At 42.4% G+C, this 17468-nt stretch overlaps 1 protein-coding gene and 1 long non-coding RNA gene across 2 annotated transcripts in view; one reads left to right on the plus strand and one right to left on the minus strand.

Moving 5' to 3' along the window:
* The window catches only part of ddx18 (DEAD (Asp-Glu-Ala-Asp) box polypeptide 18), a 35713-nt gene extending 20899 nt beyond the window's left edge, over positions 1-14814 (minus strand). Inside the window, exons 1-6 of the mRNA XM_072262133.1 lie at positions 14609-14814; positions 10107-10283; positions 7785-7937; positions 6000-6135; positions 5322-5422; positions 3536-3735 (exon numbers count right to left, since the gene is read on the minus strand). Coding sequence (XP_072118234.1) covers positions 3536-3735; positions 5322-5422; positions 6000-6135; positions 7785-7937; positions 10107-10283; positions 14609-14699 — 858 coding nt within the window. The 5' untranslated portion in view covers positions 14700-14814. The remainder of the gene's footprint in view (positions 1-3535; positions 3736-5321; positions 5423-5999; positions 6136-7784; positions 7938-10106; positions 10284-14608) is intronic.
* Positions 14815-14932: 118 nt separating this feature from the next.
* Positions 14933-17468, plus strand: part of LOC140199672 (uncharacterized) — a 77061-nt gene continuing 74525 nt past the window's right edge. The window contains exon 1 of the long non-coding RNA XR_011886462.1: positions 14933-15005. This is a non-coding gene — a long non-coding RNA (uncharacterized lncRNA). The remainder of the gene's footprint in view (positions 15006-17468) is intronic.

Here is a 17468-nt window from a genome sequence, read left to right on the forward strand (position 1 = left end):
TGCTCTACACCCAAAGTTATACACAGGCCCTATCCTTCAAAGAGCTAATTTAAGTTCAAGTTTGTGCACCGTAAGCTTTCAAGCAATTATATGATGATGACCGCCATTGGGAATAACTTCCGTACACTTCTTTAAAACAGCATCTGTAAGTATTATCTACTTACATTGCACAAGGCCAGATTGATTATAGCTGTAGTCTCTAATGAATGACATCCTGAAGACCGCAAGATATCGAGAAGAATTAGGCCATATGACCCACTGAGTCTGCTCTGCCATTTCAACAAAGCTGATCCAATTTTCCTCTCGACCCCAATCTCCTTCGTACCCTGAAACTATCAAACTCTGCCTTAAAAATGTATAAAGACTTGGTCTCCACCGCTGCCTGTGGCAAAGATTTCCACAGATTCACCACTCTCTGGCTAAAGAAATTCCACCTTATCTCCATTCTAAATGACAGCCCCTCTATCTGAGGCTATGGTCTTAGACTCTCCCACCAGAGGAAATGCATCCTCTCCACATCCACTCTATCAAGGGCTTTCACCATTCGACAGGTTTCAATGAGACAAACCCTCCCATTTTTTGAATTCTAGTGAATATAGCCCAGAGCCATCAGATGTTCTTCATAAGCCATTCAATCCTGGAACCATTTTCTTTATCCTTCTTTGAACCTTTTCCAATTTCTTCCTTTCTAAGTAAGATAAGGGGCCCAAACCTGCTCACAATACTCCAAGTGAGGCCTCACCAATGCTTTCTAAGTTTCAACATTACAGCCTTGTTTTGATATTCTAGTCCTCTTGAAATTAATACTAACATTGCATTTGCCTTCCTCACCAGACTTAATCTGCAAATTAGGGAATCCTACATAAGCGCCTCAGTTTTTGTATTTTTTCCCTATTTAGAAAATAGTCAACCTTGCATTTCTTCTACCAACGTGCATGACCATACACTGTATTCTATCTGCCCATTTATTTGCCCATTCTCCTAATCTGTCCAAGTGCTTCTGTGGCCTCTACTTCTTCAAACCTACCTGCCTCTACAGCACCTATCCTCATATTGTCTGCAAGCTTTGTAACAAAGCCATCAATTCCATCATCCAAATTCTTCACATATTACATAAAAAGAATCAGTCCCAACACATACTCCTGTGGAACACCATTAGCCACCGACAGCCAACCAGAGAAGGTTCCCTTTATTCCAACTCTTTGCCTCCTGCCGATCAGCCATTGCTTTATCCATGCTAGAATCTTTCCTGCAAATGTGTGCACCTTGTCAAAGGCCTTCTGAAAATCCAAGTACAACCAATTCTCCTTAGTCAATCCTGCTTGTTACTTTTTCAAAGGATTCCAATGGCTCTGTCAGGCAAGATTTTCCCTCGAGGAAACCATGCTGAATACAGCCTATTTTATCACATGCTTCCAAGTACCCTGAGACCTCGTCCTTAATAATCGACTTCAACATCTTCCCGACCACTGAGGTCACAATAACTGGCCTACAGTTTCCTTTCTTCTGCTTCTCTCCCTTATTGAAGAGTGGAGTGATATTTGCAATTTTCTAGTCTTCTAGAACCATTCCAAAATCTAGTGATTCCTGAAAAGTCTCTTGAAGGATCATTACTAATCCCCCATGGTCTCTTCAGCCACTTCTTTCAGAACTCTAGAGCGTACACTTTAGTCCAGGTGACTTATCAACCTTTAGACCTTCCAGTTTCCCAAGAACCTTCTCTGGTTATGGTAACTTCACACACTTCATACCCCCGACACCTAGAACTTCCACCATATTGTTAGCGACATCCACAGTGAAGACTGATGCAAAATACTTATTCAGTTTGTCCACTATTTCGTTGTCCCCCATTTATTACCTTTCTTTTACACTTTATTTATCTGAAGAATCTTTTGGTATCCTTTTTAATTTTATTGTCTAGTTTACTTCGTATTCCATCTTGACCTTCTTAATGACTTTTTTAGTTGCCTTCTGTTATTTTTTAAAAGCTTCCCAGTCCTCTAACCTCCCGCTAATCTTTGCTCTGTTACATGCCCTCTCTTTGGCTTTCATGTTGAATTTAACTTCTTTTGTTAGCCATGGTTGTGTCATCTTTCCTTTAGAATAGATGGAACCCTTGACTCTGAAATATGATTGCCACTTTTGGAACCATACAAGACAAAATGCTAGATACTAAAAATGTAAAACAAAGGCTGAATGTGCTAAGAAACATTCCTCAGCCACGACAACATCTGTTCAGAAATTAACATGTGAATTATTGAAAAAAAAATCAACAACCATAAATCCGTTTTCTTTGCAATGAATATTTTGCAATTTGATTACCTGAAGCACCTTCACTTTTAATTACCTCACCAGGGGTTCATATATGTCATAAAACACTTTGGAACTGTCTTCAACAGCATGTTATCAACTTTAGCAATAACATCCTCACTTGTGGATTCAACTACATTTCAGAATCAGGTTTAACATCACTGGCATATGTTGTGAAATTTGTTGTTATACAGCTGCAGTACATGGCAATACAGAATTATAAAAACTGTAAATTATAAAAAGGTTAAATTAAATAATTAGCGCAAAAAGAGGAAAATAACTAGTGAGGTAGTGTTCATGGTTCAATGTCCACTCAGTAATCTGATTGCAGAGGGGAAGAAACTGTTTCTGTATCACTGAGTGCGTGCCTTCAGGCTCCTGTATCTCCTCCATGGTAGTGGCAATAAGAGAACATGCTCTTAAGCAAATAATTTATAATAAAATCAACAGTGCAATACTAAAATCTCTCTCCTGTACAAGACAAAGGACTGAAGAACTCAGTTTCAGATTTCCTAACTCGATTCAAACTGTCAGGCAAAGGCCTGAACAGCATTCCTCAACCAAGGTCCTCAAACAGATTTCTTATTCTGTAACGACTCATTTCAAGGGTCATCTAGAAATCGACTATGAAATATAGCACAAGTACAAGAAATCCAGAGCAACACACACAAAATGCTGGAGGAACTCAGAGGGTCAGGCAGCATCCATGGAAATGAATAAACAGTTAAAGTTTTGGGCCAAAACCCTTCTTCAGTACCAAGAGGGAAGGGGAAAGATGCCAGAATTGAAAGGTTGGGAGCGGGGGAAGGAGGCTAGCCAGCTGATAGAAGAAGTCACTTGGGTGCGAAAAGCAAAGGGCTGGAGAAGAAGAAATCAGAGAGGAGAGGAGAGTGGCCCATAGGAGAAAGGGGAGGAGGGGACCCAGGGGAATGTGAGAGCGAGGTGAGAAGAGGTAAGAGGGCAGAGTAGGGAACAGCAGAAGAGGGAGAGAGAGGGATTTTTTTTTAACCTAGACCATTCCACCAGACTGGAGGCTATCCATCGGAATACAAGGTGTTGCTCCTCCAACCTGGACCAACAAATAGGAATAGGAATCAAAATTAAAATGTGTGCCCAACAGGACTATGAAGTACCCTGTGATGTCCTGATGTGAGGAACAAGACCTGAATGAAAATCTATTTTTATTTACTACACTAATGGTTAAAGTAAAATGTACGATACGTACCTGCATATGATCCAAAAGTCTTCCTGGGGTTGCTATTATGATGTTGATTCCATTTGCCAGTTTTTGTGCTTCTGCAGTTCTGTTACTGCCTCCCATGAGTAATCCGTAAGTATGAACATGGTGTGCCATTAGTTCTTTCAGAACACCGTATGTCTGCATGGCTAACTCCCGGGTTGGTGAAAGAATGAGGACACCTGTCCCTGAGGAAAAGTTCATTTTCAATTTTAGACCAACCATCAGACCGGGAAATGGAGACCATACAACACACATCAAAGTTGCTGGTGAACGCAGCAGGCCAGGCAGCATCTCTAGGAAGAGGTGCAGTCGACGTTTCAGGCCGAGACCCTTCGTCAGGACTAACTGAAGGAAGAGTGAGTAAGGGATTTGAAAGTTGGAGGGGGAGGGGGAGATCCAAAATGATAGGAGAAGACAGGAGGGGGAGGGATGGAGCCAAGAGCTGGACAGGTGATAGGCAAAAGGGATACGAGAGGATCATGGGACAGGAGGTCCGGGAAGAAAGACAAGGAGGGGGGCGGGGGGGGACCCAAAGGATGGGCAAGGGGTATATTCAGAGGGACAGAGGGAGAAAAAGGAGAGTGAGAGAAAGAATGTGTGCATAAAAATAAGTAACAGATGGGGTACGAGGGGGAGGTGGGGCATTAGCGGAAGTTAGAGAAGTCAATGTTCATGCCATCAGGTTGGAGGCTACCCAGACGGAATATAAGGTGTTGTTCCTCCAACCTGAGTGTGGCTTCATCTTTACAGTAGAGGAGGCCGTGGATAGACATGTCAGAATGGGAATGGGATGTGGAATTAAAATGTGTGGCCACTGGGAGATCCTGCTTTCTCTGGTGGACAGAGCGTAGATGTTCAGCAAAGCGGTCTCCCAGTCTGCGTCGGGTTTCGCCAATATATAAAAGGCCACATTGGGAGCACCGGACGCAGTATATCACCCCAGCTGACTCACAGGTGAAGTGTTGCCTCACCTGGAAGGACTGTTTGGGGCCCTGAATGGTGGTAAGGGAGGAAGTGTAAGGGCATGTGTAGCACTTGTTCCGCTTACACGGATAAGTGCCAGGAGGGAGATCAGTGGGGAGGGATGGGGGGGACGAATGGACAAGGGAGTTGCGTAGGGAGCGATCCCTGCGGAATGCGGGGGGGGGGGGGAGGGAAAGATGTACTTAGTGGTGGGATCTCGTTGGAGGTGGCGGAAGTTATGGAGAATAATATGTTGGACCTGGAGGCTGGTGGGGTGGTAGGTGAGGACCAGGGGAACCCTATTCCTAGTGGGGTGGCGGGAGGATGGAGTGAGAGCAGATGTACGTGAAATGGGGGAGATGCATTTAAGAGCAGAGTTGATAGTGGAGGAAGGGAAGCCCCTTTCTTTAAAAAAGGAAGACATCTCCCTCGTCCTAGAAGACCATACCTCTGCTTCAAACTTTTTAACTGACAAATCCAGCCCACAATTAAGATATATTTAATGCAACATGTTTATTGTCCATATTTTTATGGATTATTCAAACAATATATGTTTGTAAGGCTTGAAGTTAAGCTTATTCAGGTAAATAATTACTTCAAACAAATCTGTCAATTCTCTTCATGAAAATATTTAATCACTGATAAGTAAAATCACAATAACATATTTGCTCTAATCTCGAAGCTCATCTGTTCCTTCTCCAAAATATTACAAAGAGTTGAATAAAAATCATTTTATAAGTTATAATAAATGTGCCCAATAGCTTGAGCCAGCAGCCAGTTGAAAGACTTAAAATTTGAGCCTGATTACCATTTCTTGGCATGAACTTCAGTTTGTAGATCAGCTCAACAGCAGGAATAAGGAATGCCAATGTTTTCCCACTGCCAGTCTTAGCAGCAGCCAAAATATCCCTTTAAAAAAAAGGAAACATTTTATAGCCCTGCCTTAATCGTTATGCCTTTTATTCCTACACCCATTAAAAACATAACTTACAAACTTACATTTCTAATTAGGAAATGTTTTATTGGAATCAAATATCGAGAACCAACATGGCAAGTGCAGAAAAGAATATGATTTAAATATATGCTGAAAGAAGCAATAATCCTCGCTCAAAATTAACAACTACATTTGTTAAAGTTATTAGTCCCCTAGTCTTGGATATGGCCTTGGACATCCACAGCTTAAGTTTAGAGGATAGGAGGCAGGCTGTTTATTCTATTGAAATTACACTATGAAACTGTGGTAATTGCCTCTGTTGTCCCACATGTTTAGATGCAAGAAACTTCAACCCAAGAGTAAATATATGATAAATGACTGAGAGAAAAGAGGCAAAGGAAGGATCTGCAGTGGAATGGTATTAGCATATTTGAAACAGATGTTTTATTCGAACAGTGTTATCTTTTACATGTGAGACACCCATTAGCATAACCGAAGAGGTATAAATAAGATACGCTTCATAAAGCAGCATACAAATACTGGCAAACCTACCTGCCCTCCAGCAAAGGCCGAATGCTTTTCTGTTGAATTTGAGTCATGTGAGTAAAGCTCATATCAGCGATGCCTTTTAAAGTATTCTCACTAACCAAGTCACTCAAGGAAGAAAAAGCACTGTCTTCAAAAGCTCCTAAGTGTAAATACAAAATTAGTTAAAGGTATATTCTGAGTAAGTCCAGTTAATTACATTAGCAAGCATTGAAAATCCTTACCAACATAAAGATTTTTATTCAACATAAAAAAATTCTGCTGAAAAAGCTTATAAAACATAAGCACCTTAATAAATTTTAATGAAAGCAATATCACAAAAATTCTAAATAGTTAAAGCATAGAAACATGGACAGGCTCTCCTTAAAATGTATCTAACTTCTTGCATGCATCAATGATTTTGAATGCAGGTCTTGGACTAACTACTTACTGGGTCAGGTTTTCGGCAGTGACATATTACAAAAGTTGCAGTAATCCTTAAATTAAACCCGACTAACTGCAAGTATCAATGCACAATCTGGATGTATCACAGCATGGTATGAGAACTGCTCTGCCCAAGACTGTGCAAGAAATTGCAGAGAACAGTGAGCACAGCTCAGTCCATCAAGAGCACCAGTCTTGCCTCCTTCATTGACACTGTCTGGTTTCCCACTGCCCTGGGAGTGCAGCCAACATAATCAAAGACCCAGCCCACTCATTGAGCAGAAGCTACAGATGTTGGAAAGCAAGCACCACCAGTGTCAAGGACAGCTTCTATCCTGCTGCTATAACCTTGAACTGACCTCTTGCATGATAAAGATGAGCTCTTGGATCTCTCAACATACCTTAGCACCTTATTTGCCTAACTACAGTGCAATTTCTCTGTAATGGTAACTGTAATACAACATTCTGCATTTTGTTATCATTTTTCCCTTCGTAGTACTCAATGTACTTAGGGTTTTGAATGACCAGCCATGATGAAATAGCAAAGCCAACTTGATTGTTCAATGGGCCTAATTCCACTCCTATACCTTATGGTATGCAAAACGAAGTTTCTCCAGTGTACTTCAGTAAGCTTGACAATAATAAACCAATTACCGAACAAGTAACTAATATTTTGCACAGATTTGTGCCTGTCTGCATTCTCCATATATTTTTCGAAACAATGCTATAATTGTATCAACGTATCCAAAAGAATTTCCTTTCTTCTCGTATTTAAAGAGGTACCATTTTGCTGAGCCACACAGCAATATTCTATTTTAAAATCGCTCATTTTCTTCATGTTTATTTTCCTCACAGAATGGAAGGACACTCTGACCTGCTGCACATCTCTAACATTTCCTGTTTTGATTTCAGATAAGAAATCACAGTACTTTCCTCTCATAAAATCAGCACTGTGAAATTACTGGTTGAAAGCTAACCCAGTTCGCAATATTTGTTTTAAGGTAGGAATTTTGCTGCCTTGTCCATTGCTTATTCCCAATGGGGTGGCTGACTTTTCAATGCTCACTGAAACGGCAAAGCAGATCACAAAGGTCAACTACAATTTGGGATGGGCTTGCCAAATATTCGCTCATGAAGAAAGACCAGTACTGAATGTCACCACCACTACCATTCCTGACCAAATCAACGATTCTTCTTGTTTACTAACTTACTCAACACTCAGACCCAAACATTTCCCTTTTCCATATACCAAATAGCACTTGTGATAAAGATGTATACAACCATGATATTCCTGGATGATATTATTATCACCTGAGCGCTGTACTGAGAAGCAACACAGAATCCTCAGAAACATGGTAACATGGTTACCTGTCAAGCCCATAGGCAATGTTGGTCCTTCATCTTCAGGTTTCTCTTCGTTTACCTCATCCTTCTGATCTTGCTCCACCTCTAAGCTATCAGCTTTGTTCATCTCCAGTTCACCCCTTCCATTGAATTCTCCAGTTTTTAGCTTTTTGACTTCTGGAAAACAGAAATTGAAAAAAAAACTGACTGTTAACCAATTTACTTTCAACTGGCAACATAAAATTTTAATCCCTAGCCAGATCAGAAATGGCTGGGTATCAAACATCTAGGAAGACTGCCCTAAGAATAACTTACTGGACATAATGTGATTGCAACTTCTTGTACTTCCTACACTAAAAATCATAAACACAAGAAGTTTTGCAGATGTCGGAAATCCAGAGCAACACACACAAAATGCTGGAGGCGCTCAGAAGGTCAGGCAGCACCTACTGGGATGAATAAACAGTCAATGTTTTGCGCCCCAGACCATTCTTCAGGACTGAAAAGAAAGAAGATGCCAGAACCAAAAGGTGGAGGGAGGGGAATGAGGATAGCTAGAACATGATAGGTGAAGCCAGGTGGGTAGAAATGATAAGAGGGCTGGAGAGAAAGGAATCTGATTGGAGAGTAGAGTGAACCATAGAGGAGAGGGAAAGAGGAGTGGACCCAGGCAGAGGTGATAGGCAGGTAAGAAGAGGTAAGAGGCCTAGAGTGGGGAACAGGAAAAGAGGGGAAGGGAAGGGAAAGTGTTTTTACCAGAACAAAAAAAAATTGATATGCACGCCATCAGGTTGGAGGCTGCCCAGCTGTTGCTCCTCTACTGTGAGGGTGCCCTCATCTTGGCACAAGAGGTGGCCACGGACAGACACTAAAAATTACCCAACTTGGAAAAACCTAGAGTTGCTTTAATAAATTTCTATCCAATTTTCCTACAGTTCTTAATATTTCCTGATTAAAAAGAGCTCTGTACAAGCTGTTTGCTACTAGCCTAGATGATCTCTGTTTTGCCTTCATTTCTCTTGCAGACAAAATAAATACTGTTCATTCTTTTTTCTCCCCCTCCAATCTCAATGAACTTTTATTACTTCCATGAAGATGCAGTTCCATTCCCATTTTCTTGTCAAATCAAAGTAATTCTAATTTGTCAATAAATGCAAACATAGAAGTGTAATTTTGGAGGAAGAATTGCTGTAACTCCTTCCAGATAAAAACACAGCTTTCAACACATGTTTTTACAAATGGTACAAAATAGTCAAAAGTCACTTGTATGGTGAAACAGAAAAATAGCATCAGACATCAATCACATCCTGACCAAATATAGAAACATAGAAAATAAGTGCAGGAGTAGGCCATTCGGCCCTTCGAGCCTGCACCGTCATTTATTATGATCATGGCTGATCATCCAACTCAGAACCCCGCCCCAGCCTTCCCTCCATACCCCGACCCCCGTAGCCACAAGGGCCATATCTAACTCCCTCTTAAATATAGCCAATGAACTGGCCTCAACTGTTTCCTGTGGCAGAGAATTCCACAGATTCACCACTCTCTGTGTGAAGAAGTTTTTCCTAATCTCGGTCCTAAAAGGCTTCCCCTTTATCCTCAAACTGTGGCCCCTCGTTCTGGACTTCCCCAACATCGGGAACAATCTTCCTGCATCTAGCCTGTCCAATCCCTTTAGGATCTTATACGTTTCAATCAGATCCCCCCTCAATCTTCTAAATTCCAACGAGTACAAGCCCAGTTCATCCAGTCTTTCTTCATATGAAAGTCCTGCCATCCCAGGAATCAATCTGGTGAACCTTCTTTGTACTCCCTCTATGGCAAGGATGTCTTTCCTCAGATTAGGGGACCAAAACTGCACACAATACTCCAGGTGTGGTCTCACCAAGGCCTTGTACAACTGCAGTAGTACCTCCCTGCTCCTGTACTCGAATCCTCTCGCTATAATGTGCAGTTCAGATGTAGACTGATAACGGGAAGGGGGCAAGGAGAGGGGAATCATGGTTGGGAAAGGGGAAAGGGAGAGGGGAGGGAATGGGAAGCACTAGAGAGACATGAGAGACATTCTGTAATGATCAATAAACCAATTGTTTGGAACCAAATGACTTTGTCTGGTACATCAAGGTTGGGTATGTCTGAATCCCCTCCACCTCCACCACTGGCACTCCTTCTCTACCACCCGTCCCACACCCCTCCCATGGCATTCCGCACCCCCCCCCCATGCTCATTGTTAGTTTCTTCAAATTGCTTATTTCAGCAATACAGATTTGACATCAATGCCAAGTGAAACTTACAAGTTATACAAGTTCAAACAGTACTGAAATATTCAAACTGAAATCAACATACCACCTTCCTGGATGCTACTTGCATGCTTTCTTTTCTTCTTCTTTTTGATTTCTGATACAGATTTCAGATCAGCTTCTTCTTTCACAAGGCTCGGAGTTTTTGGTACCTTGGCAGTTTTTAATTCAGTCTTCGCTGATTCTGGTGGGATTTCATTTTCCACTTCCTTTTGCTGGATCACTGTAAAGTTCATGCTGAATATAAATCTACTTGAAGTTCATATGCAAGATCTCAAGCCAATGCAAAAGGTGAATTTGTTTACAAATGATAAGCTAATGGGTGATACAGTAGTGCAGCCATCTGCCATACTGTTTTTGTAGAAAACAGTAGTGTAGCCGTCAAAACGTCCTCCCCGTAGAATGTGAATTTTCCCAGGGTGCTCTGGTTTCCTCACACAGTCCAAACACCTACTGGGTAGGTTAAATGGTCATTGTAAATTGTCCTGTGATTAGGTTAGGGTTAATCGGGTTTGTCAGGAGTTTTTGGGGTGGCAAGCTCGAAAGCCAGAAGGGCCAATTAAACTCAAATGGCTCTACATCTGAGCAAGTGCTGGTTAAAAGAAAAGAATCAGATTCAAAGCTAAAATTTTTAAAAACTTGTCTTCTTACAAATTGTCATGATATCATGATAATTATTACCCCCAAACACTATTTTTCAAGGAGTATTTATTGTTGCAGTGAAGAAATACTGTTTACAGGAAAAGCCCTTGAACTGGAAAGTAATAATAAATAAGAGTACATCACAACTTTCCCTACAACCACTGCACTTAAGCAGTTGCAGCTCTGGAATGGTGTTGTCTTGGTGGTAGGGTCCCACTGGAGATAACGGAAGTTGCAGACAATGATGAGCTGGATATGGAGACACGTGGGGACGGTAGGCAAGAGGGGGACCTCCATTCCTGTTATGTCGGGTGGGGTGGGGGGAAAGAGTTGGGGGTTGAAAGTAGATGTGTGAGAAATGGAGGTGGAGCAGGGGAGGGTAGCATTGATCGTCGTAGAAGGGAAACACTTTTCTTAGGAAAAAACGGTCATCTTTGATGTTTTGGGATAATTTTTAGAGTTAAGATAATTTTGAGAGGCAGTGGCTTTGTAAAAGATATCAGCAAATAATCGGAGAGATGGAGACAGAGATTAAGAAAGGAGAGAGAGCTGTCACAGAGGGACCAAATAAATTTGACGGCAGCGTGGAAGGTAGAGGCAAAGTTGACAAAATTGACAAGCTCTCCAAGGGTGCAAGAAGCAGAGGAAGAGTTAGGGAGGGGGGTGTTACCAATGTAGACTTGCATAATGGACTGTTCCATGTAGTCAATGAAAAGATAAAATAAGGCTGGGACCCATGTGAGCCTCATGGCCACACCTTTGGTTTGGAGAAAGTGGAAGGAGCCAAACTAGAGGGTAAGTTCAAAGTTCAAAGCAAATTTTATTATCAAGATACGTATACGTCACCATATACAACCCTGAGATTCATTTTCCCACAGGCGTACTCAGCATATCTATAGAATAGTGACTATAACAGGATCAATGAAAGATCAACCAGAATGCAGGAGACAACACACTGTGCAAATGCAAATATAAATATAGCAATAAATAACAAGAACTTGAAGTAAAGGGTTCTTAAAGTGAGATCATGGATCCGTAGGAACATTTCAATGATGTGGCAAGTGAGTGTAGTTATCCCATTTTATTCAAGAACCTGATGGTTGAGGTGTAGCAACTGTTCGGGTGCGGGTTATGGGAACGATGAGGTTGGTGGCAGATCTATTTAAATTGTCCTAGTTTCTTAATGTAATGCAACTGGTGATACCAGCTATGCTACAGAAGCACTACCACAAGAAAGCAGCATCCATCATCTGAGAGTCCCATCATCCAAGTCATGCTCTCTTCTTGATACTACCATAGGACAGAGGTACAGAAGCCTCTCTCCCACACCACCAAGTTCAGGAACCATTATTGTCCTACCACTTCTGATGCAGCATGGACACTTCAACTGTCAACAAACCTCACAAACTATAGGCTCACTTTCAAGCTCTCTACAACTCATTCTCAGTAATACTTACTTACTTCAATTAAATGTATTATTTGCATAATGTCCTCTTTGCATGTTTGTCAGTCTTTGTTATGTATAGCTTTTCATAAATTCTACTATATCTCTTTATTTTCCTGTAAATGCTTACAAGAAAATGAATCTCGAGGTAGTAGAAGGTGACATACATATACTTTGCTAACAAAGTTTACTTTGAACATTGAGTTCTGCCACAGAGGAGGGTGGTGGGGAAGAGCAGGGGTCCCCAACCTTTTTTGCACCGTGGACCGGTTTAATATTGACAATATTCTTGCGGACCAGCCGACCGGGAGGAGGGGCGGTGTTCAAGTAGGGTTAAACTCACCTCAACATGTTTTTTACAGTTAGGGTTGCCAACTTTCTCACTCCCAAATAAGGGACAAAATTAGCAGTCCAATCCCGGGACACTTGTGTTTACCCCAGGAAAGACTACCATGACCATGAAGCCTTGCACGGGCACCTGTGTGCGCATATGTGACGTGCGCATATGTGACATACGCATGCACGTACGTGCCGATATTTTTATCCACAGATCAGTTTTGGCTTGATCAACCCGATTATACTGTACATACATTATTTCTACTTAATAGAGGCTGTGTATTTATCATATCATTCCTGCTTTTACCAAATGTTAGTGTTATTTTCCGTTTTATGTGTTATTTGGTATGATTTGGTTTTTTTTTTGGGTCTGGGAACGCTCAAGTATTTTTCCCATACAAATTAATAGTAATTGCTTTTTCGCTTTACACCATTTCAGCACGGAAGGTTTCATAGGAACGCGCTACCTTAGCGGGAGAAATACGGGACAAGGGTGGTCCCGTATGGGACAAACCAATTTAGCCCAATATATGGGATGCCCCGGCAAATACGGGACAGTTGGCAACCCTATGTTCAACTTCAACAGTGCGTGACAGGGAATGGGGAAAGGTGCAGCTGACTCATATCATTTCCTCGCGACCCACTCGCGCATGGTTGGGGACCGCTGGTGAAGAGGACCTGGTTAGGTCTGTTGTCCAGAAAGAAGCGGAGAGCTTTAAAGCCTTCCTGATGTGAGATGGATGTGTACATGGACTGGACATCTATAACAAAAACAAGACAGACAGGGCCAGGGAACTGAAAGTTGAAGTGATGGAGAGCATTTGAAGTATAACAGATTTACTGTAGGTGGGAAGGGACTGAACGAAGCAGGCACAAGTTCCATGGGGCAGGAACAGGCCGAAACAACAGGCCTACCTGGACAGTCAGATTTGTGCATCTTGGGTAGGAGATAGAAACAAGCAGTGCTGGTTATGGGAACTATGAGGTTGGTGGGAGTAGCTAAGAGATCTATTTAAATTGTCCTAGTTTCTTATGTAATGCACCACGGCATGGCAGCACCTCTACTTCCTTCGAAGTTTGCGAAGATTCGACATGACATTCATGGAGCACAACTACACAAAGCAGTGTCACAGAAAAACAGCATCCATCACCATGGACCTCACCACCCAGTTCATGCTCTCCTCTCACTCCTGTCACCAGGAAGGGCCAGGTGCCTCAGGACTCACACCACCAGGTTCGGAAACAATTATCACCTCTCAAACCAAAGGGAATAACTTCACTCAACTTCATTTGCCCCATCGTTGAAATGTTCCCACAGCAATGGACTCACTTTCAAGGACCCTTCACCTCTTGTTCTTGACATTTATTGCTTATTTATTTATCACTATTACTTTTTTTTTATTTCCCTCTTTGTATTTGCAGTTTGTCGTGTTATACACACTGGTTGTCCACCCTGTTAGCGAGTTCTTTCATTGATTCTATTACAGTTATTGGATTTATTGAGTATGCCTGCAAGAAAACGGGCATACTCTCAGGGCTGTAGATGGTGACATATATGCACTTTGATAATACATCTACTTTCAATGTGCAAACCTATAAGCTAGCATAGAACGATACAACAAAGGCTTATCACTGGAACATCAAAAAAGAAGCTGGATAAACTCAAGTAAGGCATAATTGGTGGAAGGAAATAGCTCTGATGAAGGATCTGGACCCGAAACGTCGATGATTCATTCCCTTCCTAAAAAGCAGCAAAGAAAATCACTATTATCAGACACTCAATGCTGGAGGAACTCAGCGGGCCAGGAAGCATCTATGGAAATGAATAAACAGTCGACGTTTCGGACCGAGACTCTTCTTCAGGACTGAAAAGGAGAAATCAAATGAGCCCGTGCCTATCCAAGAATGTTCGCCCTCACAGATCTACACAAGTTTCCTATTAAACTCCGCACGAGAGGTTCTATTGCATCTGCTTAGCAAGCCCACTCCTTTCTCACTTGTAATATCCCTTGGCTGCTGCAATAAACCAGGACCAACTGAGAGAAATTACACGGGATTTAAATGCACTGCGAACGGAAGGTATCATTCTACCTTACTCATATGCTTCCAGTTAAAAAAACACTCACCTTTTGGGTTTGTGAGTACATTAGCGCTTTTAATTTTCTCGTTTTTCTTCTTTAACCGTTTGCGGATAATCTTCATGTGTAAATCCGCCATCTTGCCCACCAACACGTGAAGGAGTAAGACCCGCCGCTTGAATAGGTTATGAGAATGCCCACCAGCAGGAAGAATAAGGCTTGGGTTATTTTCAAATTATTTTCCTTCATATCCAGGATTTATTTCATACCTATTATTGCGATTTCTATTTCATGAATTAAAAATTGTGTTCCGATTATTTCAGGCGATCTAGTCAGACAGCTGTGATTGGCGCAGTCGCACATGTGCTGGTGGGCGGCGGCAGGTTTCGAAGCGGACGGTCGAACTTGTGGAAAATGGTGAATTGCGGGAAACACGGACCTTCTGGTTTGTAGATTATAAAGAGGGTCATCGTCAAGTGTGGAATGCAATGGTGGTGGTTTTTAAGGCTTCCTCGGCATCTCGAATTCAGCTGTAAAGGAAAGCTTTTATTAATTCAGAGTTACTCCTGTTACCCTCGTCACCTTTCCTCTCCAATTCCCTTTGCATTCTTTTTCTTAAATATTTATCGTATTTCCTTTCTTCTAAACTGTACTTCATTACTTTATTGTTACGAAATAGCCTTGACTAAAGATTCATTTCGGTAGATGCTGTCTGACCCGCCGAGTGCCTCCAGCATTTTGTGTGTGTTGCTCGGGGGTTTCCAGTATCTCAGAGTCAGATTTAATATCCCCGGCATATCATGTCGTGATTTTTTTTTTAACTTTACAGCAGTAGTATCGTTAAATACATGACAAATAAATATAGAGACAAAAACTAAGTTACATTATGTGTGTGTATTAAATACTAAAATAAGTAGTGCAAAATAACAAAAATTTAAAAATGTAGCGATGTGGTGTTCATGAGTTCGATGTCCATTTAGAGATCGGATGGCAGTGAGGAAGAAGATATTCCTGAGTTATAGTGTGTGTGCCTTCAGGCTTCTGTACCTCCTTACTGATGATAACAGTGTGAAGAGGGCATGTCTTGGGTGGTGGGAATCCTTAATGATGGACGCTGCCTTCCTAAGGCACTGCTCCTTGAAGATGTCTTGGATACTACAGAGGTTGGTACCCATAGAGCTAACTAACTTTACAAGTTTCTGCAACTTATTTTGATCTTTGCAGAATCTCTTATGTTCATACTTTAATAGCCCACAGTTTAAGGATATCTATCCAATGCAGTAACTTTGTTGGTGCTGACCTCCTTGGATGTGTTATTTGACTGAGGCCCAATCAGCTATTGTAAGGATGCAAGCATTTAAGTGTGACTGTTTGATTAAGCAAAAGGAGAAATTCTGAGTCCCTCAATAACATTAAGTCAAATTATCAATATACTTATTTGAGTGTGTGGAACTTTTCAACGAAATGCCAGTAACATCGGAAGGCTGCTGGACCAGACAATATTCCTGGCCGAGTGCTCAGAGGATGTGCAGACCAGCTGACAGATGTTCTCACTGCCATCTCCAACATCTCCCTGAGCAGTGCTGTCGTTCTAATGTGCTTCAAGGCCGCCACCATTGTCCCCGTGCCGAAGAAGTCTTCAGTGTTCTGCCTCAATGACTACCGTCCCATTGCTCTCACATCCACTATCATGAAATATTTCGAGAGGCTCGTTATGAGGCACGTAAAGACCCTGCTGCCCCCCTCACTGGACCCTCTGCAGTTTATGTATCGTCCCAACCGCTCAACAGATGACACCATCGCCACCACCCTCCACCTGGCCCTCACCCACCTGGACAAAAAAGACACATATGTTCGAATGCTGTTCATAGATTTCAGTTCAGCATTCAGCACCTGATTGGAAAGCTGAAACTGCTGGGCCTGAACACCTCCCTCTGCAACTGGATCCTAGACTTCCTGACTGGCAGACCTCAGTCAGTCCGAATCAGGAGCAGCATCTCCAACACCATCACACTGGGCAAGGGGGCCTCCAGGGCTGTGTGCTCAGTCCACTGCTGTTCACTTTGCTGACCCACAACTGTGCAGCAATACACAGCTCGAATTACATCATCAAGTCCGCCAATGACACGACCGTGGTGGGTCTCACCAGCGAGACCGATGTGTCAGCATATAGAGAGGAGGTGCAGCGGCTAACAGACTGCTGCAGAGCCAACAACCTGTCTCTAAATGTGAACAAAACAAAAGAGATAGTTGTTGACTTTAGGAGGACACAGAGCGACCACTCTCCACTGACCATTGATGGCTCCTCCGTTGAGATCGTTAAGAGCACCAAATTTCTTGGTGTTCACCTGGCAGAGAATCTCACCTGGTCCCTCAACACCAGCTCCATAGCCAAGAAAGCCCAGCAGCGTCTCTACTTTCTGCGAAGGCTAAGAAAAGTCCATCTCCCACGCCCCCATCCTCACCACATTCTACGGAGGTTGTATCGAGAGCATCCTGAGCAGCTGCATCACTGCCTGGTTCGGGAACTGCACTGTCTCGGATCGCAAGACCCTGTAGCGGATAGTGAGGTCAGCTGAGAAGATCATCAGGGTCTTTCTTCCTGCTATTACAGTCATTTACACCACACGCTGCACCCGCAAAGCTAACAGCATTGTGAAGGACCCCACGCACCCCTCATACAAACTCTTCTCCCTCCTGCCATCTGGCAAAAGGTACCGAAGCATTCGGGCTCTCACAACCAGACTGCAACAGTTTCTTCCCCCAAGCCATCAGACTCCTTAATACTCAGAGTCTAGACTGACATCTACGTCATTTATTATTATATTGTAATTTGTCCTCTACTGTGCCTATTGTCTTGTTTATTAATTATTGTACTGCCCTGCACTGTTTTGTGCACTTTATGTAG

This window comes from Mobula birostris, chromosome 6, assembly GCF_030028105.1.
Source record: "Mobula birostris isolate sMobBir1 chromosome 6, sMobBir1.hap1, whole genome shotgun sequence".
NCBI classification, from domain to species: Eukaryota; Metazoa; Chordata; class Chondrichthyes; order Myliobatiformes; family Myliobatidae; genus Mobula; species Mobula birostris.